The 24,222-nt window shown below is 38.1% G+C and overlaps 2 protein-coding genes across 5 annotated transcripts in view; one reads left to right on the top strand and one right to left on the bottom strand.

Annotated features, from left to right (window-relative positions):
* The window catches only part of ANKIB1 (ankyrin repeat and IBR domain containing 1), a 210,620-nt gene that overhangs the window by 166,005 nt on the left and 20,393 nt on the right, over positions 1-24,222 (bottom strand). The window lies entirely within an intron of this gene.
* On the top strand, positions 57-22,014 carry LRRD1 (leucine rich repeats and death domain containing 1). Of its 3 annotated transcripts, XM_037507738.2 has the most exons (6): positions 57-181; positions 1,042-3,043; positions 5,857-6,055; positions 17,865-18,026; positions 20,595-20,712; positions 21,669-22,014. In XM_037507738.2, the coding sequence occupies exons 2-6, from the start codon at positions 1,121-1,123 to the stop codon at positions 21,850-21,852; spliced, it is 2,586 nt and encodes an 861-aa protein (XP_037363635.1). In that variant the 5' UTR covers positions 57-181; positions 1,042-1,120; the 3' UTR covers positions 21,853-22,014. The 3 variants fall into 3 exon arrangements, with proteins under 3 accessions (XP_037363635.1, XP_054548309.1, XP_037363645.1); XM_054692334.1 differs by lacking the exon at positions 17,865-18,026; XM_037507748.2 differs by lacking the exons at positions 57-181; positions 1,042-3,043 and adding an exon at positions 3,734-3,769.

The raw sequence follows: 24,222 nt of genomic DNA, 5'->3' as shown, positions 1-24,222 counted from the left end.
GTGTCCTAATATGACCCAGGGCCAGCTCACAAACGAGGGGGGCGCGGCCCCGCACGGGTGTCCGACTTTTCTTGCCACCAGCCCACGGTGATGGGTTGAGGCCACTGCTGTCGCCAGAGTTGCTGGGTGCTGTGCCCAGCCGGGCCGCGACCCTAGTCGAAGCCATTGCAGAAGATTCCAGGTAAAATGAAGTCCTTACTTCAGCGACCCTCTAAGCCAACACCTTTCCATTTCCCCTGGACACCTGCAGTTGTGCTCGTCCTCCCTTTTCTCTCTGACCCTGGATACCTGGGTCACGTGTAGCATTCTGTCCCAGGTTGTTTTAACCTTTACTGAATGGAGACATCAAAGATAAGAGTTGCTCTAACTCCCTATTACAGCCCTTGTGATTTGAGGAAAGCAAACGCTACCTCTGGCTTAAGGGATAAGTCATGTGGTACTGTCTAAATTACCAGCATTTTGCTTGCTCCTAAATATAGTCCAGGGTTGGGCATGTGACCTAATTTGGGTCAGTGGAACAGGAGATCTCATACCTGACTCAATTTCTTCTCCAATACCAGTTCAGGCTGGGTACAGCATTTATGGTCAATCTATAGGCATCCGTATATAGAGACCAGCGCAACCTTTGAGGAGGAGTGCTGCCCAGTTGTGTTGGTATCTCAGGAGTACACAAAAGACACAGTCTTAAGAGAGCTGTTTTACTTCTAGTTTGCTCTTATAGAGAGTGTTCCCCCCACCCTTTTTTAAGCCATTTTTCTTACACTTACTGGAAAACTATTGTAATGCGCTTAATTTGTTGGGACAAAACATTTCAGTACCACATGAAGTACAGCGAAACTGTCCACAGTGTGAATAGCACTCTGCGTATGGCACAGAGCACTATTGTCTAGTCCCTATCTGTTTTCCAAAAGTTTGCTGAATTCTCTCATTCCCTTATGTCTCTTTTCTCATTTTATTTTATCCTTTCTATAATTTTAGTGTGATTTCAAGAGTACCATGTGATATGTTACATCTCTCCTAATATCAACACTTGTTTTGTAGGTACGAAGGGACAAATTAAACATGAAAATGAAAATGAAGTTATAATCTTATATTGGTGTAAAATGTATCAGCCACGAAGATGTCTGAAGAGGAGGATACTTCAGAAGAGCTCGAAGAGATCAATGATCAATTTAGAGAAGAGTCTAGTTTACAGTCACTGGAGGACCCTGAATTTATTGAAGAAACATCAAATTCAGTAAAGAATGTTTCTAATGGGGAACTTTCTGACCAGGCTGACAGGACAAATACTTCAGATCATACATTGGAGTTAACATCCTCCTCTGAAAGTAAATCTAAGATAAATGAAGAACAAAGTGAAGCAAACAAAGTTTCTGAAAAAAACATTAGAAAAGAGAGCTCCCAGTCAAAAATAGAAACTTCACAAAATTCATCATTATCAAAAACTGAGATGACTACAGAATATAAGTCTTTTACTGATTCACTCTCTCATGAAATGGTAGAAAAAATTAGTCTGCAACAATCTGAAGGAGATCTTGGCTTAGGGTCAGAAAAATTTACAATTAAACTCAAGGCTCAAGGTTTACAAGAATTACCTAAGGACATTTTTAAAAACAAACAAGTAAAATATCTTTATTTAGACAAGAACCAAATCAAAAGCTTTAAAGAGGCAAACTCAGGTGCTCTGCTAGAACTTGAAATTTTGTCCTTGCAAGAAAATGGATTATCATCACTTCCACCTGAAATCCAGTTACTTCATAATTTAAGGATATTAAATGTCAGTCACAACCAAATATCACATATACCTAAAGAAGTATTGCAGCTTGGTAATATCAGGCAACTCTTTTTAAATAACAATCACATTGCTAATTTTCCTTCTGACTTAGAAAGTCTTGAAAACTTGGAGATTTTAAATTTGTCTGAAAATAGGTTACAGCACATACCAGACACTCTCTCTAGTTTGATAAACTTGAGGGTTCTCAATCTGGGATATAATCAGTTAACAATATTTCCTAAAGCTCTGTGCTTCCTTCCAAAGTTAATTTCACTAAACCTTACTGGAAACCTGATAAGCAGTTTGCCAAAAGAAATTAGGGAGCTTACAAATTTAGAAGAACTTTTAATGGATCACAATAAACTTACTTTTTTGGCGGTGGGAATTTTTCAATTGCTCAAAATGAAAGAACTCCAACTGGCTGACAATAAGTTGGAAGAAATTTCAAACCGCATTGAGAATTTTAGGGAACTTAGAATTCTAATACTTGATAAAAATTTATTACAAGAAATACCAGAGAAAATTTCCCACTGTGTAATGCTGGAATGCCTTAGCTTTAGTGATAATAAATTAAAAGAACTTCCTAAGAACATTTATAAGCTTAAAAACTTAAGAAAGCTCCATGTCAACAGAAATAACATAATGAGGATAACTGAAGATATCTCGCATCTTAATAATATGCTCAGTTTAGAAATTTCAGGCAATATAATCACAGATATTCCCATTGAAATAAAAAACTGCAGAAAAATAACTAAAGTTGAATTGAGTTATAATAAAATAATACATTTTCCAGTAGGTTTGTGTGCTTTAGATTCTCTTTCTTATTTGAGTTTTAATGGAAATTATATTTCAGAAATACCTGTGGATATATCTTTCAGTAAGCAACTACTTCATTTAGAATTTAATGAAAATAGACTCCTCATTTTTTCTGAATACCTCTGTTTTCTCATTAATCTTGAATACCTCGATCTTGGTAAAAACCAAATAAGGAGAATTCCATCATCTATTTCCAATATGGTATCACTTCATGTTCTTATTTTACACTGCAATAAATTTGAAACTTTCCCTATAGAAGTGTGTACTTTAGAAAATTTGAAAGTACTTGATCTTTCAGAAAACCAAATACAGAAAATCCCTTCAGAGATATGTAACTTAAAAGGAATCCAGAAATTAAACTTCTCAAGCAATCAATTTTTATATTTTCCTATTGAACTGTGCCAACTTCAATCACTGGAAGAGCTGAATATAAGTCAGATAAATGGGAGAAAGGTAAGAAACTGATATTTAGAAACTGACATTTTGGGTTTTGCATGGAAGGTGGGACTGGAGGGAATCAGAATTTAAACTGGTGTGTGTGTGTGTGTGAGAGAGAGAGAGAGAATGAGAGAGAGAGAGAGATATCTGGAATATTTTATTATTAAAGAATAGGCTTTTTTACTTAACACCAAACATGACTTACAGATATACGTTTCAACACAAAAACTTTACAGGAAAGTATTTCATTAAAATGAAATGTCAAGTAATTAAAGCTGATGATTTTATAGATTTTACAAGGAGGGTTAAAGTTATGGGTAAAGTGTAAACACAGTATGGAAAGTTTGGAAGATTGAGAAAAGTTAAAAAATCATTCCATAATCATACCATTGTAATGTAACTACTGGTCGTATGTTGATATGACTTACTTTTAGTTTTTTTTTTTTCTGATGTACATACATGATTCTATAAGCAATTATAAAGACTATATTCAATTTTAAATTCTTCTGTTTTTATTTAATGTATCATAGGCATAGCCCCATGTTATAATCTCCCACAAAATTTTATAAACAGTACAAGATTTATATAACTGATACTCTGTTGTTCAGCTTATAGTGCTGTTGTAGTTTTTTTTTCTCATCATAAATAATATGGTGATTAACTTCTTCATAAATATAGCCTTTTCCATATTTTACTATTTCCTTAGGTAATTTTCCCTAAAGAATTGCAACATCAATTGAAGTAAGTGTCCCTATAGTTTAGAATTTCATTTTACTTTAACTCTTAGCATAAATTTTATGGAAATACTATTTTAAAATCAAAGCCTTACTGACTTATACAACATCTCAATACACTGATTAAAAGGATATGGCTGTTATCTAGCTATCTGTAATTTGACCACCACAGTCAAACTAAAGACCTTTGCTAGAAGTTGGGCTGTTATCTAAAGCATGAGTTCCAAAGTCTTTCTAAAAACACTCTTTAAGAAAATGAAGGGTTCCTGTGATCAAATAGCTTTGAAATGCACCAGGGTCTTAGGGAATCACAATAAATATTAGCATATTAAAAGCATAGAAGAGCCTTTCATTAAGATGGCAGAGAAGTAAAGAGGGAAGCCCTTACCCTTCTATAAGCAAAAGCAAAAGCAAAAGATTTGAAGCCAATAAAGCAAAATATGCTGAAAGACATCCACCCTTAAAGCAAAATATCACTTACCTACCTTCTGGAGATCCAAGAAACTGAGATTCCAAAGGTAATCAAATATCCTCACAGGAGCTCTCCCAGGAGATACAAGCTTCTCCACTGTGCCATCATCAAGTTTCCCCTGACCACGAGTCAGCCATGAAGAATATAGAAGACAACAACCCACTGTGTTCACTGTTGATGCCACTGCCAACAAGCACCAGACCAAACAGGCTGTGAAGACCCTTAACACCAAACATGACTATGGCCAGGGTTGACACCCTGATTATATCTGATGGAGAGAAGGCACATGTTTGACTGGCTCTTGACTATGATGCCTTGAATGTTGCCAACAAAATTGGGATTATCTAAATTGAATCAAACTGGCTAACTCCAACTTTTTTTAACATAAGAGAAAAAAACCACCACCACAAGGCTCAGAAGAGTCCTTTACTAAGGAAACAGGTTTGACTCTATTTAACCAATACTTCCTAAATTTATCTAATATTTTAAAGCCCAGTACCTGCTATATAATCACTTCCAGAACTCCAGGGAATACTTGTTTAAGTAGATGGAATAAATAATGATACATCTGTACTTAAAAAATTATTTTTGTAATAAAGGGCACTTTTTAGTTCTGCACTATAATCATCTACTAATTCCCTGGCTGATTTATAATCCTCTCATTCTATCTTTTATCTTAACTGGAAGTCTACAAGGTTGTGTCCTTTCTCCTATTAATGGCTTCCTACACCTTAGCACACCATGCACATGACCCTCAAATCTATATAACCAGAGTTGATCCCTCACCAATGTTATAATCCCAGAATCCCTAATGTTATTGGAAATTCCCTTTTTATTCTTCTACTGTCTCAAACTCATCATAACTTCAAAAATCAAACTCATACTTCCTATGTAACTCCCATCAAAATGTCTCAATTTTGTAGCAGCTCTCCTGCCCACCTGTGACTATGCAGGAGTTTCTCTTCACCAACCTTCTTCTTTTGCAAAGCAGCAGAGGCAGCTCTCCCAAGACTGCCCACCTGTGACCATGCAGACCATTCTTCTAACAAACTTGTCCCTTGAGCGGGGAGCTCTTTCTGCCCATTTGTGTCTGGGCAAGCATCCTTGACTTCCCTTTTTTAAATAAACCTGCCCTTTTGAATATAAAAGTGTCTCCACTTCCGTTTATAATGTCTTATTTTTCAAACCTGCCAGCCTAGAAATAAATCATGGAATCATCTGACTTAATAATAATCAGTCATATAAACTCCTACAACCAAAACTGTTAATGAGAGTAGAAATAAAGGGTTCAAATGTCAATTAAAATAGTTAGGGAAAACTTCTCAAGAAGAAGAAACCAAAACAGGGTCAGAAGGGATAAGGTAGCAATAAATCTGGGTTTTGGGGCAATGACCAATGTGGGTTAGCAAGTTACAGAGTTATTTTGGTCAGACTAGGATTGTATTTGGATGCCACATACTGTGTTGTGTGTTTTGCCAAGGAGGATAGTCACAAAGTATTTATGACATAATGAAAATATCTCCTTTTTAGGATAAAATGGATCCCTCCTTCCACTTGATTTTTAGAAAGTTATAGTCATACAAATATTTATTAAAAATATAATTGTTTAATCTTTATTTCAGTTAACAAGCCTTCCAGAAGAGATGCCTAATATGACTCAACTTAAAAGACTTGATATCTCAAATAATGCACTCAGAGAGATTCCTCAAAATATAGGGGAACTGAGAAGTTTGGTTAGTTTAAATGCATACAACAATCAAATAAGCTGTCTGCCACCATCTTTCCTATCATTAAGTGATCTCCAGCAACTAAACTTAAGCGGTGAGTGTCAAGCATTATCAGTAAGCATAATTAATAAGTAGAGTATAGTGTCTAGGCTGTGAATTTTGCTGACAAGACACAGAACAGCAAACTGCCAACAAAATGTATTATGAACCCAGGGCCTCCCTGGAGGCACAAGGGGTTAAGATTCAACCTATGAAGCTGTCTGCAGCCTCTGCAGCACAAGTTCGATCCCATGCCGGCCAGGGAGCAACCTATATGGCGCAGCAGACCTCTCCTGTCTTACCCGCTGCTCCCCTCAGCAGTGTACTTCGGTCAATCTGCCTGTTCTGTTCCCCACTCAGTCTCTGGTGAATCCTCTCACCTGCTGCACGTCTGGCCTGTACCCTAGCTCTTGTATGCATAAATAAATAAATCTTTAAAAAGTGTATTATGAACCCATTGGAGGGAATGGTTATCCTAAGTAGAGAAAAGGAAAGCATAAGGTTCAATTTCTTCCCTGAAAAATATTATAATCCAGCTGGGGAAGCTAAACATATTTTCATTTTTTATCTTCTCTGTGTATACCCAGTTATTCAGTATTTCTCCTTTTTCTGATCCTCACTTCTTCCCTCCCTATACACACATCTATACAAACTCAAATCAGTATTTTTTCTTTCCCATTCTCATAAAAGCTCCACTAATCCCATATCCATAGCTTACAATACTCTCTCACACAATGATTTACTTTTACAAAGTAAATCACTACAATAATCAAAAACAAAATGGTAAATCATTCATTTTAAAGATACCAGGAATGATTTCCAAAATCACAACAAATACTAGATCAGTGTCTTCCTTAGTAACTTAATTTTTATTTTTGTATTTAAAGATACAGAAAATAATAAACATTGATGTACTTATTTCTGCATATAAGTGATGACAATATTTTACAATATTTACTTGATATTTTTGAAGTTTAAGAAATAAAATAATAGAGTTGACACTTACTTTGTACTTCTCCCCAAATTAAAATACCACTGAAATTAGTGTGTATCTTTTTTCCATCTATATATTTATTATTATATATGTAGCTGTAAAAAAAAAATGATTTCAAGTGGGCCTCACCGGTGGCGCAGCGGTTGGGCGCTGGGCTGCAAAGCTGCCCGCAGCCTCTGCAGCACCTGTTGGATCCCAGGCCACCGGCGAAGGTCCCACATAGCGCGCAGACCTCTCCTGCCGCCCACTGCTCCCCTCAGCAGTGTATTTCGTCAGTCTGCCTGTTCTGCTCCCTGATCTGGCTATGGTGAATTCTCTCCCCCTCCAGCGCTTCTGACTGTACCCAGTGATTGTAAGAATAAATAAACAAATAAATAAATAAATAAATAAATAAATAAATTAAATCTTGAAAAAAAAAGATTTCAAGTTTTAAGATTTTATACTGTCATTTATACTGTGCAGTATGCAATATGCCATTTGTAACTTGCTTTTCATTCATCATATTTCTAAAATTAACTCATGTTGAAATGTTATTAACATTCATTTTAAATGCTATATAACATTCAATTTTATGGTTAAAACAACAATTAATCCATTCTATTGATAGACAATTGGGTTATTAACATTTTGTTTGCAATGATAAAAACATCCTTGTACTTGTTCCTGTTACACATCTGCTTCACTTCCTTCTTTTCATTTTTAAAGATTTATTTTATTTATTTATGCACATAAGAGCTGGGATATAGACCCAGAGGTGTGGGGGTGGGGGGTGAGAGAATTCACCAGAGACAGAGTGGGGAACAGAACAGGCAGATCTACTAAAATACACTGCTGAGGGGAGCAGCGGGAGAGACAGGAGAGGTCTGCTGTGCCATGTGGGTCACCTCCCTGCCTGGGGATTGTACTCCTGCTGCAGTGGCTGCAGATAGCTTCACAATGCTGAAACTAACCCATGCACCACCCGGGAGGCACTTGCTTTATTTTCTCTAGTGCATGTAGCTGTAAGTAGAACTGCTGGATCACAGGGTATGTACATACCAACTTTAGCAGATTTGGACAAATTGACCTCCATAGTGGTTGTACCAGTTAAGCACCTCAACAATTGAGTTTATGAAATTATATCTTTCAGTTGGAAGTAGTATATATGACCAGAACTTTGCACTTTATTAAATTTAGAACATTTCTTGATTAAAGACAAAGCTTATCTTTTTTTTATACAATAGTATTAATAGCAGAGGAAATGCATCAATAGTTAGATATAATGCAAGGAACATTTGCTTTCTGTACCCCCCAGAACACTCAGTAAGCTTGCTGAATAGGAACACATCAGTCATTTCATAATACTGTAATAACTTCCAATAAGTTATAATAATTCAACCACGTAATTGAATTTTTTGGTCCCATTTTTGTGTTATGACAAGATTTTACTATATTTTGAGGAAGTTTTTTTTTATAGATTTATTTATTTATGCATACAAGAGCTGGGGCACAGGCCAGTGATGCAGGGGAGTGAGAGGATTCACCAGAGACAGAGCAGGGAACAGAACAGACAGACTGACTGAAATACACTGCTGAGGGGAGCAACGGGAGAGACAGGAGAGGTCTGCTTCGCCATGTGGGTTGCTCCCTGGCCAGCCGGGGATCGAACTCATGCTGCAGAGGCTGTGGACTGCCCCATAGTGCGGTGCTTAACCTTTTGTGCCACCAGGGAGGCCCTTGAGGATGCTTTTTATACAAGGGTGGGACATATTCTACTCACCTACAAAGGCTGACTGGAGAACACAACTATCATTGGAAGTAGAGTTCTGTGGAGGCTGTTTAGTACACAATCAAAACAACATGAGAAGACCACAGACTTTTCTGTAAGCTTAACTAGGTCTCTGATAGTCTGATAGCTCCCATGCGAATTAGAAAAATGTATCAGTCAGGATCTAACCAGGAGACAGAAACCAAGCCTTTAAGACTAAGTATAATTATATGAACTATACCACGGAAAGATAGAAAAATCTAAGGTTATCACAAAGGTAGCAATGACAGGGTGTAATAACCAGCCTTATGGTTAAAGGAACAAAGTGTGGAGTTGGAATTATTAAAACTCAGATGCCTGGAGTAGGGACCATGCTAGGGTAAAACTCAGGTATTTGAGGACAGAACAATTTTTGGTGCTGGCTTCTCTGAGCTTGGAGGTGGGTGTGAGGGTGTACTTGATAAAGCTAATTCTTGGAGTGTTGGGAAAACAAGAGATAACATTCAGTTGCTGCTATGGGGAGGAAGTGCTTCTGGTGGGGTAGAAGACCATTTCTGGGATGGCATTTACAAGCAAAAAACAGAAAGCCCACAGGTTAGGGTTTAGAGCTAAGAGATGACTATTGACACTGCTACAAGCATAGCTTTTATTGCTGAATGCATGTGATAAGAGTATAGAACTTGAATTAGAAGGGTTGAGTTCAAGTCTTGTCATTTTATCTGCTTTATGCAATAAAATGAAGCTAACAAAAAATACCTGGATTGTGAGGATTAAATTGTGTTTCACTAAACTGCTGTGGTATAAGTTTTGAACAAATGATCTTAATGTGTTCCATCAAGCAACCAAAATACAAAATGAAAGAAAGGTAGATTGAAAAATTGTTTGCTGGCTAGCTCTTATCCTAAGTCTGTGTCTATGTAGGCATCTCTTTTAACAAATCTGTCCCTTCCAGAAGCAGATTTCCTGCCTGCCTGCGTCTATGCAGGCACCTCTTTCTTTCCTTTCCTTTTTTATATAATAAACCTACCATTTTGGTTATAAAAAAAAAAGTTGGTTGTGGTTGTCCTTATGGAATACAGTTCTCTTGTTTAAATAGTTTCCACAGATCTATACTGATAATGCCGCACTGCAGATTTTCATCATCTCATACCTGCAAGCTAGTTATGCTGGTATAATTGTGTCTGTTGATGACAGCTATTATCTGTTCTAATCTATGGTCAAGTTCACTGACTTGTCTGTCTTTTATATTCTATTGTTAAGACTATCTAGATATTTTCAAAATTTTAGATATTGTCTTTTTCAGTTCTATAATTTTCACTTATTCTTTCTAATTTGCCTCCCAAAGATTTCCTATTTTTTCATTCATTATTAGCATATATTTCTCTACATTCTTTTTTTTTTTTTTTAAAGATTTTATTTATTTATTTATTTATTTATTTATACATGCACTGGGTACAGTCAGAAGCGCGGGAGGGTGAGAGAATTCACCAGAGCCAGAGCGGGGAGCAGAGCAGGCAGAAGGACCGAAGTACACTGCTGAGGGGAGCAGCGGGCGGCAGGAGAGGTCTGCGCGCCATGTGGGACCCTCCTCTGGTGGCCGGGGAGCAGCCGGGGATCGAACCGGCGCCGCAAAGGCTGCGGGCAGCTTCGCAACCCAGCACTCAACCGCTGCGCCACCGGGGAGGCCCTATTTCTCTACATTCTTGAGTTATATTAACGACTATAAAAATTCTTGTATTTTAGGTGCAACAACTGAGTCATTTTTCTCATGGGAGTAAGATGAATCTTCTTTACTTTTTTCTGTTTGGATCCTGTATTTTATAATTAATTTTATTTCTCTCCAAAGAATGTTGTTTTTGTTTTGTTGTTGTTGTTGTTATTGTTGCTGTTATTATTTGTAGCTGTCATAACACACTTAAATATGCTGGACAAAAAATACAAACTCCTCTGCAGTTAGCAGCCTCTCATGTCTCACTCACTTCAATAATTTTAGCCATTAGCAGTTATATCAGCAACTTGTATTACACATTTCACAAGATTAACTTCTTCAATTAATAGCATTTCACACAGTTTCTGTGTGAAATTTATTTATTTCCAGTATGAGTTAGCTGACTTGTTGTATCTCATAGTTTTGTATGAGATTATAGTCATCCTGTCAACCTGCGCTGCAGTCAATCAAGCTTGACAGGGGTTAGAGGACATGTTTCAAAGCCTATTTATGTGTTTGTTGGCAGCAGGTTTTATTTCCTTGCCATTTAAGAATGACATAGCAACATTTCCCCAGAGCTAGTATTCCTGCAGACTGAGAAAGAAAGAATATGAGCAAGACAGAAGCAGTAATGACTTTGAAAATCTAGTCTTGTGATAATAGGGGAAGCACACGTGTGAGGGTAAAGGATAAGAGAAATCTCTATACCATCTTTTCAATTTAATTGTGAAAGTAAAAACGCTCTTTAAAAAATTCAAAGCTGCTAACAAAATAAAACAAAACTAATCTTGGAAGTGATATATTATCACTTCTCCATTCTATCGATAACACAAACCAATCTTAGTGTAATGCGGGGGCACTATAAAAGATGTCTAGGAGCTAGAGATAGACATCTTTTAGGGTTCACACATATACAAGAAGAATCTATTACAGGAATTGAATTTATAGTAAAAAGTTTTCACACAAAGAAAACTGAAGACCCGTATGGCTTCATTGGTGAAGTCTATCAAGTATATAATTAAGAATTAATTCCAGGGCCTCCCCAGTGGCGCAGCGGTTGAGCGCTGGGTTGCGAAGCTGCCCGCGGCCTCTGCGGCGCCGGTTCGATCCCCGGCTGCTCCCCGGCTACCAGAGGAGGGTCCCACATGGTGGCGTAGACCTCCTCTGCCGCCCGCTGCTCCGCTCAGCAGTGTACCTCGGTCCTTCTGCCTGCTCTGCTCCCCGCTCTGGCTCTGGTGAATTCTCTCACCCTCCGCCCTTCTGACTGTACCCAGTGCTTGTATAAATAAATAAATAAATCTTTTTTAAAGAAAAATAATTAATTCCAGTTTTAAAACTCCTCATTCATAAAATTGAGAATAAAAAACTTCCAAACTCATATTAGCATTATCTTGATAATATGAGACAAAGACATTACCAGAAAAAAAAACTTATAGACCAATATCTTCCATGATTATTATTGATAAAATTTCTTAATAAATTAAACAAACCCACTAATATACCATTTAATATATTACAATCATGTGGGGTTTATCCTGAAAATGCAAGGTCAAGTTAACATTAAAAATTAACCAATGTATTTCATCATATCAATAAAATAAAGAAAAACTCTACATGATGGCAAAGTATAGAATAGACTTTCAGTGGTGAACTAAAAGTAGTATAGGCAGATGTTGATTTATAATAATGTATAACTGCAAGTCATATGATGTTATAATGCAATGTTAACTCAATAAAAAGGACTACATGTACATCTTATTAGATGTATAAAAAGCAAAAAAGTCTATGACAAAATACAATTTTTATTCATTATTTTAAAATGCAACAATGACAAAAAGCAATATCTCAGCACATGAGGAACAGAGGGAACTTTCTGATAAGGGCCTCTGCAAAATACATACAGCTAGTATTGCATTCAACGTTAATGAATTTAATTTTTTCCTACTGTGATCATGAATAAAGCAAAGCTGTCTTTTCTTAACACTTGCCTTCAAAGTTATACTGGAAGTCCTAACTAGGGGAACAATGCAAGAAAAAGAAATATAAACCTACAGATTAGAAATGAAAAAGAAAAAAAACTGATATTAGAGACAGATTGACTAGGTAGAAAATCCCAATGAATCCACAAAATGTCCCAAAGTATCTATATGTAAACTTAGCAAGATTGCCATATAAAAGATAAATATATTTACAAAAAATCACCTAATTTTATATATTAGTGATTAATAATTGGATATTAAATATTTCAATGTGCCATTTAAACTGACATCAAAGCATAAAATATATGTAAATCTAATAAAGCACATGAAAGATCTTTATGCTGAAAATGTCAAACATAGATAAAAATACTCAGGGCCTCCCCTGGTGGCGCAGCGGTTGAGCGCTGGGTTGCCAGGCTGCCCGCAGCCTCTGCAGCGCCAGTTCTTTCCCCGGCTGCCGGCGAGGGTCCCACCAAAAAAAAAAAAATACTCAGGACTTAAATAAGTGGACAGTTGTATATGGGTCATAAATTGGAATACTCAATTCTCCCAACTTATCTCTAAATTTAACTCAGTTCCAATAAACAACTCAGTGAGGCTTTTTATTTTAGGAAATAATGAAATAATCCTAAAATTTATATAAAAAAGGCATAGGAACTAGAATAGCCATAATGATTTTGAAAAAGAACAAAGTCTGATGACTTGAGCAATCTGCTTTCAAGACCTGTGCAAAGCTATAGTAATGGAAACAGTGACAACATTATAGAAATATTGATCTATGGAACAGTGTTGATTTGGGGAAGTATACAAAGGTAATTCAATGGAGACAATATAATATTTTCAACAAATGGTGCTAGAATAATTGGATATCCACAAACCAAAAAAATTTTAAAAATAAAATTTTTTTGATCTATACCACACATCATACAAAGATTCATTCAAAATTAATCACTGACCTAAAGGTAAAAACCAAGACTGTAAAACTTCTAGATAAGAACATAGAAGAAAATCTTGTAGCCTTGGCAAAGATTTCTTAGAACAACAAAATCACAGTCCACAAATAAAAAAAAATGATGAATTGGATTTCATCAATATTAAAAACTTCTGCCCTTCAAACTAGAATACTATAAGAAATAGAAGAAAATATTTGTGAACAAATAAATATTAAAACACTAAAGTCAAAAAATTCATATAAGATTATTGTTTCTTGTTTATTTTCTGTCTCAATGATCTGTCCACTGCTGTAAGTAGAGTGCTAAAAGTCTCCTGCTATTATTGTGTTGCTGTCGATGTGTCCCTTTAGGTTTGTTAATGTTTACTCAATATATATTATTGTTCCTCTATATAACATATATTATATTATGTTATATTTATGTATAACTTATATTAATGTTTTATGTATTCCTGTTGTGTTAATCCCTTTATCATATTATGTGTATCTTTGTCTCTTGTTACCTTTTTGGCTAGAAGTCTATTTTATCTGCTATAAGTATAGTGGTTCCTGCTTTTTAAAACTTTCTATTGGAGTACCAGTTTCTATCCTTTGACTTTAATCTATGTTTGTAACTTGAATGAGTTTCTTGTAAGTAGCATATAACTGAAATTTGTTTTTAAATCTATCCAGTCATCACTCTGTGCCTTTTGATTGGTGAATCTAGTCCATTTACATTAGTACTATTATTGGTATATAAGAGCTTGCTATTGTCATTTTTTCTTTCCTTTTCTGGTTCTATCTAACTTGTAATCTTGTTCAATTAGCTGTGGACCTTTTTTTTTTTTTAACTGATTTAAGTGGAAGAGCCCCTTTCAACATTTCTAATGGAGGCCTAATTTTAACAATCTCTTCCAGTTTTTGTGTGGGAAGTCCTTTATTTCTTGCTTATATCTGAAAGAGATCTTTTCAGGATATAGTCTTCTTGACAGGCAGTTTTATCTTTGAGTATTTGTGCCATTCCATTCTCACCTGGCATATGGAATTTCTGCTGAGAATTGTGTTGATAGTCTGATGGAAGTACATGTTATCTGCTCTTCTCTCAGTAGTTGCCTTTAATATTCTTTCTTGATGGTTTCACTAATATGTATTTTAGTGAATCAGGTCCTTTTTAACACATTCAAAATACATACACTAATATGTATCTTATTTGCATTTAGATAAACAGGTGTTCTATTAACTTCATATTCTTATATATGCAATTCTTTCCCCAGATTTGGGATGTTCTTAGCTATTTTTTCTTTGAAGAAGCTCTCTGCTCCCTTCTCTCTTCACCTCTGTGACATCCATTACCAGTATATTACATTTCCAAATAGAGTTGGATAGTTCTCTGAGCCTCTTCATTTTTAAAAAAGATTTATTTATTTTGTGCATACAAAAACTGGGGTACAGGCCAGAGGTGGAGGGTAAAAGGATTCACCATAGACAGAGTAGGGAACAGAACAGGTAGATTGACTGCAATACACTGCTGAGGGGAGCAGCGGTGACACAGGAGAGGTCTGTTGCACCATGTGTGTCAGCTTCCTGATCTGCCAGGGTTGTAGTGCCATGCTGCAGTGGCTGAGAATAGCTTCACATTGCTGCGACTTAAGCCCTTGCACCACTAGGGAGGACCCAGAGTCTCTTCATTTTTAAATATATTTTCTTTCTCTCTTCTTCCACTGGCTCTTACCTAGGTTTCTATCTTCAAGTTCACTGATTCCTCCTCCAATACTTCTACTCTGTTTCCATAGGTTTCTGTAGCACTTGATCTCTTTTATTGAGTTCTTTAGATCCTGAATATGTTATTTTCTCATTTAAAGTTTTATATTATTTTATTACTTCTGATCATTAATTTAATTTTTTTCAATTTTTTTTTAAGATTTTATTTATTTATACAGGAACCAAGGTACAGGCCAGATGCGCGGGAGGGTGAGAGGATTCACCAGAAACAGAGTGGGGAACAGAACAGGCAGACTGACGAAATGCACTGCTGAGGGGAGCAGCAGGCGTGACAGGAGAGATCTGCAGCGCCATGTGGGACCCTCACTGGCTGGCCGGGATCGAACTGGCACTGCAGAGGCTGCGGACAGCTTCACAGCACGGCGCTCATCTGCCTGCGCCACCAGGGGAGGCCCTGATCATTAATTTTATTACTAAGCTTAATTTGAATGTGTTAAAGAGGACCTTATTTGTGTTTGTGGCACTGCCATTAACTTTCCTTTCTGGGGTCCCCCAGCATGATAGTTAGTAGTCTACCCACTTTCAGTGCACTTCATGTTGTACTTACACGTCCTATGGATTGGGGAAAAGGGACAAAGTCTAGTATGCTTTCTCTGTTGTTGTCTGTGGCAGGGATCTGGCCTGTGGAATACCCATTTCTTCTGCTTTGGGCTTCACCTGGACCATGGGCATGGCTCAACACCATCTCCATTCTTCCCTCTTGTAGGTCCTTGGCAAGGCTGGCAGCCATTGCTGTCTCTGTCCCCCCAAGATTTTCTATCCCCACCTATCACATCAATGCAAAAATTTCCTCAAAGTTCCTTCTAATGAGTCTGTGCTGGTTTCTGAATTTCAGGAGGGTGTTTCATTCTCCCCAACATGCTGTGGAATTCTCTAAAAGCTGTCCTATTCCTGGATAATTATTATTTGGTTCTCTAGGGAGTAAAGCAAAGCACACCCTCTATCATCATTTGGGTGGACTGGAATTAATGCCTTACTTCCAAAGAATAGAGAGTAAAAAAGAAAAAATACTAACATTATATGTGAGAAACTTTGCAGATATAATTTAATCAAGGGCTCAAAATTAAGATTGCTAATGATATTATGTGGGTTTCTGGTATCCCTGATGTAATGTAATGTGATGTGATGTGATGAGAATTCTTCACCTCTGTAGTATTTTTCCAAGAAGTCATAAACCTGGCCTAACCATGAGATAATATATTAGAAAACTCAAATTAAGGGGTATTCTACAACATACCTAAACAGCACTATTCAAAAATGTCAATATAATAAAAGACAAGGAAAGACTGAGAAATTGTCATAGATAAGGGGAAGCTAGCTATAGCAGTATACAATGTAGTATCCTGGAATGAATTTTAGAACAGAAAAAGGACACTAATGAAGAAACTAAAGAAATCCAAAAAATGTCCAACTGCAACATGATGTGATAACATTAAGGGAAACAAACTGGGTAAGAGAATACAGGAACTCTCTACAATTTCTGTAAATTCATGAATAGAATTATTCCAAATAAAAAGTTTATTTTAGGGCCTCCCCGGTGGCGCAGCGGTTGAGCGCTGGGTTGCGAAGCTGCCCGCGGCCTCTGCGGCGCCCGTTCGATCCCCGGCTGCTCCCCGGCCACCGGAGGAGGGTCCCACATGGCGCGCAGACCTCTCCTGCCGCCCGCTGCTCCCCTCAGCAGTGTACTTCGGTCCTTCTGCCTGCTCTGCTCCCCGCTCTGGCTCTGGTGAATTCTCTCACCCTCCCGCGCGCTTCTGACTGTACCCAGTGCATGTATAAACAAAACAAACAAATAAAATAAATAAAACATGCCTCTATAAAATAAAAAAAAAGTTTATTTTAAAAATTACCATCATACCTACTCTATAAAGTCTTTTGATGTTTTATAAAAGGAAGCTTCCTTTTTTTTAAATTTTTTTTTTGTTTTTTTGTTTTTAAGATTTATTTATTTATTTATACATGCACTGGGTACAGTCAGAAGCACGGGAGGATGAGAGAATTCACCAGAGCCAGAGCGGAGAGCAGAACAGGCAGACTGACAAAGTACACTGCTGAAGGGAGCAGCGGGCGGCAGGAGAGGTCGGCATGCCATGTGGGACCCTCGCCTGGCAGCCGGGGATCAAACCAGCGCGCTGTAGAGGCTGCGGGCAGCTTCCCAACCCAGCGCTCAACTGCTGAGCCACTGGGGAGGCCCTAAAAGGAAGCTTCTTGTTTCATCTTACCCACTCTCTAAGACAGAAAAATAACTAACACTCTGTTTCTTTTTTTTTTTTAAGATTTATTAATTTATGCATACAAGAACTGGGGTACAGGCTAGAGGGGTGGGGAGTGTGAGAGGATTCACCAGAGACAGAGTGGGAACAGAATAGGCAGACTGACGGAAATATACTGCTGAGGGGCGCAGCGGGCGAGTGAGGAATGGTCTGCTGCGCCATGTGGGTAGCTCCCTGGCCAGGGATCGAACTTGAACTCGTGCTGCAGAGGCTGCAGATAGCTTCATAGATTGCGTTTTAACCCCCTGTGCCACCAGGGAGGCCCAATACTCTTTCTATACAGCCTCCTTTTCACTTCCAACAAGTACAAAAACTGATCATGTGCCAGCACATGCGTTACTCTGCTACTCTGCAAATGGGACACAGTAGATGCCCCATATGTGGTAAATATTTGTCTCCATAGCTTTTTTTTTTATAAAAATGTATAATTATAAAATTTTTTTCCAATAGGAAATAATATCAAAGTTCTGCCTAGTGGTATCAACAATCTTTTTTCACTGAAGGAGATAAATTTTGATGATAACCCTTTACTGAGGCCACCAATGGAAATCTGTAAAGGAAAACAGTTGTATACTATGGTACACTATCTACACAGGGCTGATGAAAGAGATGGTAGGTGATGAGTGATTGACTAGCTTACAAGTCATTTTCTACTGTTATCTGTAAATTAAAGGGTAGTTTGCTTTAACTACAAGTTTTCAATCTGTCAGCGACTTTACAACAATTATCATCTCTTTCCTGAAGGTTAGGAGTTTATTTAGATAATTCAGATTATTTAATCCAAGTTCATACAAATTGAATCACTGGGAACAGGCAAATCCAAGTGAAGGGTTGGGTTGCTTTTCACCTATTTTTTCTCAGTGTCCCTTCAATAGGTTTGACCATGTTTGCTGACCATGAGCCAGACTCAGAGAACTTCCACACAAATTTCTTCATCAGTTATGATCTGTATTACCATATATAGTTGTTTTAAAGACATATATTTGTCCTTGAGGGAAGTCCGTTGATCGTTTCCATTGATCCTTTCCATTCCAGTTTTTGGCCAGCTATGGATCACCTGTCTATAATCCAAGGGCAGTCTTCATTCCATCTGTCCTTTCCTTTGGTTGTTCCTGATTGTTTCTGACATCAGGTTCATTTTCTTTAAATACCTTTTCATTGGACTAATTGGAGATTGGTTTCTCCAAGCCTTTGGGAGCAAAGTTTCACTGTTCAATTCTTTCCCTGGAATTGGATTCCCCAAAAGTTAGCTTTTTCCTGGAACTCTGATTTGCCACTCATTGTCATTCCTCAGATTCAGATTTTGGTCCTCCAATTTAATGCAGTATTTAATAATTATTAAATCAATTTAATAAGCATTGAACAAGATCTGGGGAAAAGATATATATAAAACTATCCCCCCCAAATCATTTTATCATGTACCCTGTATACATAATCAGATGCTTATAGCAATATAATCTTATAACTGAGTGAGATGGTCACTAAAAATGTACTGTAAGCCATAAAATACATCCATATATATGGCCAGCAATCAGATTTTGTGGAAGTTGAATCTCAATGATGGAAGGAACCTAAGAGAAAATTAAGTCACAGTGACTTACTTCTTCTCTATCTTGTTATGCAAATTGGTTCAGCTAATTTTTGTTAAAAAAAAGAAAGGATACTTTATGGTAACTTTATTTCTTTTTTTAAAAAAAGATTTATTTTTATTTATTTATGCATATAAAAACTGGGGTGTAGGCCAGAGGTTGGGAGGTAGTAAGAGGATTCACCAGAGACAGAGTGGGCTGCAGAACAGGTGAATCTACTGATATACACTGCTGAGGGAGGAGAGCAGTGGGTGAAACAGGAGAAATCTGCTGTGCCATGTGGGTCAGCTCCCTGGCTGGGGATTGAACTCATGCTCCAGTGACTGTTGATAGCTTGATAGTGCTGAGACTTAACCCCTTTCACCACCAGGGAGGCCCTATGTTAACTTTATTTCTAGAAAATAAAGTTTTCAGGGATTTCCAAGGATGTATAAAGTATTCCTGTTGGATACAGTATTTTAGGAAAGGGATGTAAAGTTACACGATTGAACCTCTTTGCTAAAACTTATTATTCAAGTTCTGAGAAAGGCAGATCATATGGTTCTAGCATCTATGGGGGAAGTGCAAAGGTCAATGGCAATATAATCAAAGTCAGCAAAAACAAAATAGCCCCAGCCATTTATCTCCTTTCTCTATACCCAGTTAACAAAGAACATAGAATCCCTTCCTTAAATTTTTACTTATGGAAGTGCATTTTTAGTTACAGCATTGGCATACTATCTTACCTGCAAGATTAATGGTATGAATAAAATAAGAAATTTGAAAGCATAGAACATTTTGAAATTGATTCGAGAAGGGTAAGAGATCTCTAGTTCTTGAAAATTCCAAAAGTACCCTGATCATCAACAACAAAAAATGTAGTTCAAGTTAACTAGAAGCATTTTTAAATGAAAATCTCCCTATTCATGTAAACCACATTCATTAATTGTTCTTGTAATATAAAATATGCAAATATACATCATATTTATATTAGATCTGAACTTGATTCCTCAAAATGATACATAAAGAAGCACTTAAAAAGCCAGAATTGAAGGAAGGGTTAAGTTTATTTCCAAGTCTTGAAAGATTTAAAGAAAGCATTTGAAACTGCTTATCACATCCTTTTAAAAACAGTCATTTTATGCTGTAGGGTTATAAGAAATGAAAAAATTGGGGCCTCCCTGGTGGCGCAAGGGGTTAAGCACCACACTATGAAGCAATCTGCAGCCTCTGCAGCACGAGTTTGATCCCCAGCCGGCTAGAGAGCAAGCCATATGGCAAAGCAGACCCTGCCTGCCTCACCCGCTGCTCCCTTCAGCAGTGTGTTTCAGTCAATCTGCCTGTTCTGTTTCCCACTCTGTCTCTGGTGAATCCTATCACTCCCTGCACCTCTGGCCTGTACCCCAGCTCTTGTACGCATAAATAAAGGAATCCTTTTAAAAAAATAAAAAAGAATTTAAAAAAATTATTCAAATATCAATTTGTATATTAGATTGCATTTTGATTTTCAATTTTACTTTCCACATACACTTAGTAAGAGCACAAAAGAAACCTACATCTAATATTTTTTCAAAATAGATGGCCTAAAATTTTTTTTTATGTTCAAATATAGAGAAAATCTTAGAGAAGATCTTCAAGGTAGTTGCCAACAACATTACTGAGACAAATTTTGAGTTTTTGTGTCAAAAATTAAAATTGGCCATCTTGAAAACTGGTCCGTCTACAAAAAGGTATGTATGAATGACATACGTATATGGAATAAGCTTATTCTCCAGTTCTGATTTATGTCATATTAATAGTACATGATTTTGATAGTCATATTAACATGAACTCAAATTTTCTGTAGAAAGCTAACTTTAGCTTATGATGTATTTGAGATTCATGGTGTATAGCAATTAAGGGCAAGGGCTCTGAAGACAGAATGCTTGACTTTAAATTTCAACTACTTTGTGACCTTGGGTAAGTTTCTTAACTTCTCTGCTCCTCTGTTTCTTTTCTGGTAAGAGGAATATCACCAAAAGAGTTGTCATGAGATCAAATTATGAGGCATGTAGTACTGTTAACGATACTATAGTACTGGTTTATAGTAAATAGCCCACAATTATTGCTTTTGAAGTCTTAGGAAGATTTCTGTTGAAATTGAATGTAAATTGAAAATTGTTCATTTTCTACAAGGAAACAGGGATGGCATGGAGCTAACCTTTACTTTGTATGTGCCAACCTCTGCTGAACTTTTTTTTTTAAGATTTATTTATTTATTTATTTATTTATTTATTTATTTATTTATTTATTTATACAAGCACTGGGTACAGTCAGAAGCACGGGAGGGTGAGAGGATTCACCAGAGCCAGAGCGGGGAGCAGAACAGGCAGGGGGACCGAAGCACACTGCTAAGGGGAGCAGCGGGCGGCAGGAGAGGTCTGCGTGCCATGTGGGACTCTCGCCAGCGGCCGGGGATTGAACCGGTGCTGCAGAGGCTGCGGGCAGCTTCACAGCCCAGCGCTCAACCACTGTGCCACCAGGGGAGGCCCCCCCTCTGCTGAACTTTTACATATATTATATTCAACCAAATAATTTAATTCTTCCTTCAGTTTGGTAAATTGGTTTAAAACCTAGATATACAATGTTTATGTAGCTTAAAACAATATTATTAATTATTAATTAAAATAATTTAATTTTTTTTCAGTACCATTTCATTAAGTGAGAGAGTCTATCAAGCACTTTATAGGTGGAAAATGGAAAATAACTTGTCGCTAACCACTGCAGCTTTCAGAGACCAGCTAACTAGGGCGCTAATTATGATAGGAGCACATGAAATTATGGACAAAATAAGAGCTTTAGACCTTTGTACATGTATACTTAAATTCTGAACAATGGCTCTATAATAAAAACTGAAAACATTATGATGCATTTACATTGTTGAAGGTGGATTTTTGAACCATCCCATCTCACTTTATCATACAAGAGAATTGCATGTCATATCTCTTCATTATTCCTAAGAGATGATGACAATTTGTGAGTACCATTCTAAAATTACCAAAATAAAATATTAAACATTGTTATGTGTATTTGTTCTGTTGCCTTGGAATTATGATAGTAAAATTTACAAATAAATCATTCCACTAAGAAAAGTCTTTGTTATATATTTTTATGCCTCCCAAGATTTATAGGTGTAGTGGCAGGATGGGCCACTGAGCAGGTTTTCTAATCCAGCAGATGGGGTAAAGGAGGAGTCTTGGAGCCCTCGGTGGGTTTTTTCAGGCTTTTATTGAGCTTTACATGCATCACAGCAACCAGGTACATGGCAGGCAGGAGTGCCAGTGCAAGTGTTCACTCTGGGCTTCTCTCTCCATTTCTCTCTCTTGCTTCTGCTTCTCTTGGTGACTCTCCCTCAATACTCCTCCATGGCCCACCGAAGTAAATAAGACAGTTTGCAACAATATAACAACTGTGGGTGCCCCATCAGGCAGGGAAATCCTAATGATGGGAGGGCAGAAAAGCCTGAAAAACCATTTACCCTCCAATCCACGCTCTCAGGGTTTTCTGCCCTACAATCTATATATAAGTATACACAATTTTCCCTTAACAAACACAAACACTGCAGCCATGGCCCACAAAAGAAAATACAACTGAATAATGAAACAATACAACATAACATAAATGAGTCCAGGCAGGGCAGGAACCTAATGGCAAAGGACAGTTATTGGCCCCAGCAGATGATCCAGTGCTACCAAGGCACTGCTCATACAAGGGGGGAACCACTCAGGCATCTGCCTTCACACACAAGGAGCCATCAGGCTTCATGGCCTTCTAGCTGTAGTCTTGGACACAAGCCACACAGCATCCACCCCCAGGATGCACTCACTCTTGGATTGGCAATTCTGTACTCTTTGGGGGTAATCGCTGAATCCTCAGGGTTTTCTGTCTGCGGTCACTCCAACACTCGGCTGTCATAGCCATCAATGCAACACGCAGACCCCTGCACTCAGGCCAACCCATTGCACAAGCACATGGGTCAGCGATCCGTGGATACAAGCTCCACCTGCGGCCTCTCTTGGGTCCCCTCTTTGCTGTGGGCTCCACCACAAGCCACGTTCCCTACCTGTTCCTCAAGGACAGGTTCCTCAACAATTTACCCTCACTCAACTGTGAGCAGGACATCACCCACAGGTGATTTTAAGAGACTCCCTAGCCTTCCTTAGCATACTTAGGCTGCTTAACTGCCACTTGGGGCTTCACAATCTCAGCACCAGTTTTTGCCTTTCTAAGTTGGCTTTTTTCCCTCTGCCTAGCTGCTAGGCAGTACACTGGCTGCTTTTAACCACTGGGGCCCACTGGTCACTCCCAGATTCCCATCTCCTGGGGTGTACAAAGAACACCATCCTCCCCCAGGGTCCCCAAAACAGAACATTACCCTTCCAAAGTTCCTCCGCCTTCTGGTGGGATTGTCAGTCCAAGTCCATCAGTCTTTTCCTGCATCATCACTGGGCGAGCTCTGAATCATGGTCATTTCTTCCCCGACAATTTTGCTGCCACAGGGGTCATGGACTGGTCCTCACAGTCTGTCTCCTCTTGCACTTGAGGTCTCATCCTGCAGTTCCTGGACCTTGTCCACCGTCTGTGCTCCTGCAGCATCTTCAGCTCTTTCCACAGCTCCTGGACTTTGGTCACCACATGTGCTGCCATGGCACATCCAGCATTGTCACAGGCAAACCCAGTCTGCTACTCCTCAGTTCCTCCTGAGGTCTTCTGAGGGCTCCATACCCATCTGCATCTGATCATCCTGCGGACTATGCCAATTGTAGTGGTAGGATGCGCCCCTGAGCAGGTTTTCTAATCCAGCAGATGAGGTAAAGTAGGAGTCTTGGAGCCCTCGGTGGGTTTTTTCAGGCTTTTATTGAGCTTTATATGCATTGCAGCAACCAGGTACATGGCAGGCAGGAGTGCCAGGGGGCCAGGAGGCCGGTAGGCCTCCAAGCCCCCCGCAAGTCTTTACTCTGGTCTTCTATCTCCACTTCTCTCTCCTGCTGCTTCTCCTGCTTCTGCTTCTCTTGGTGACTCTCTCTCAATACTCCTCCATGGCCTACCGAACTAAATAAGACAGTTTGCAACAATATAACAACTGCGGGTACCCCATCAGGCAGGGAAATCCTAGTGATCGGAGGGCAGAAAAGCCTGAAAAACCATTTACCCTACAATAGGTAATAAGATCCCTAGTGATTTTCATTATAGCTACAAAG

This window comes from Talpa occidentalis, unplaced genomic scaffold (assembly GCF_014898055.3).
Source record: "Talpa occidentalis isolate TD23 unplaced genomic scaffold, MPIMG_talOcc4v2.1, whole genome shotgun sequence".
In the NCBI taxonomy this organism is placed as follows: Eukaryota; Metazoa; Chordata; class Mammalia; order Eulipotyphla; family Talpidae; genus Talpa; species Talpa occidentalis.
The sequence above is the reverse complement of the archived record's forward strand: the minus strand, read 5'-3'. Positions and strand labels throughout refer to the sequence as shown.

Coding starts and splice junctions, on each gene's coding strand:
- LRRD1 (XM_037507738.2), top strand. CDS start 1,121: ATGTCTGAAGAGGAGGATACTTCAGAAGAGCTCGAAGAGATCAATGAT. Junction 3,044..5,856: donor GTCAGATAAATGGGAGAAAG/GTAAGAAACTGA, acceptor TCTTTATTTCAG/TTAACAAGCCTTCCAGAAGA. Junction 20,713..21,668: donor ACTGGTCCGTCTACAAAAAG/GTATGTATGAAT, acceptor ATTTTTTTTCAG/TACCATTTCATTAAGTGAGA.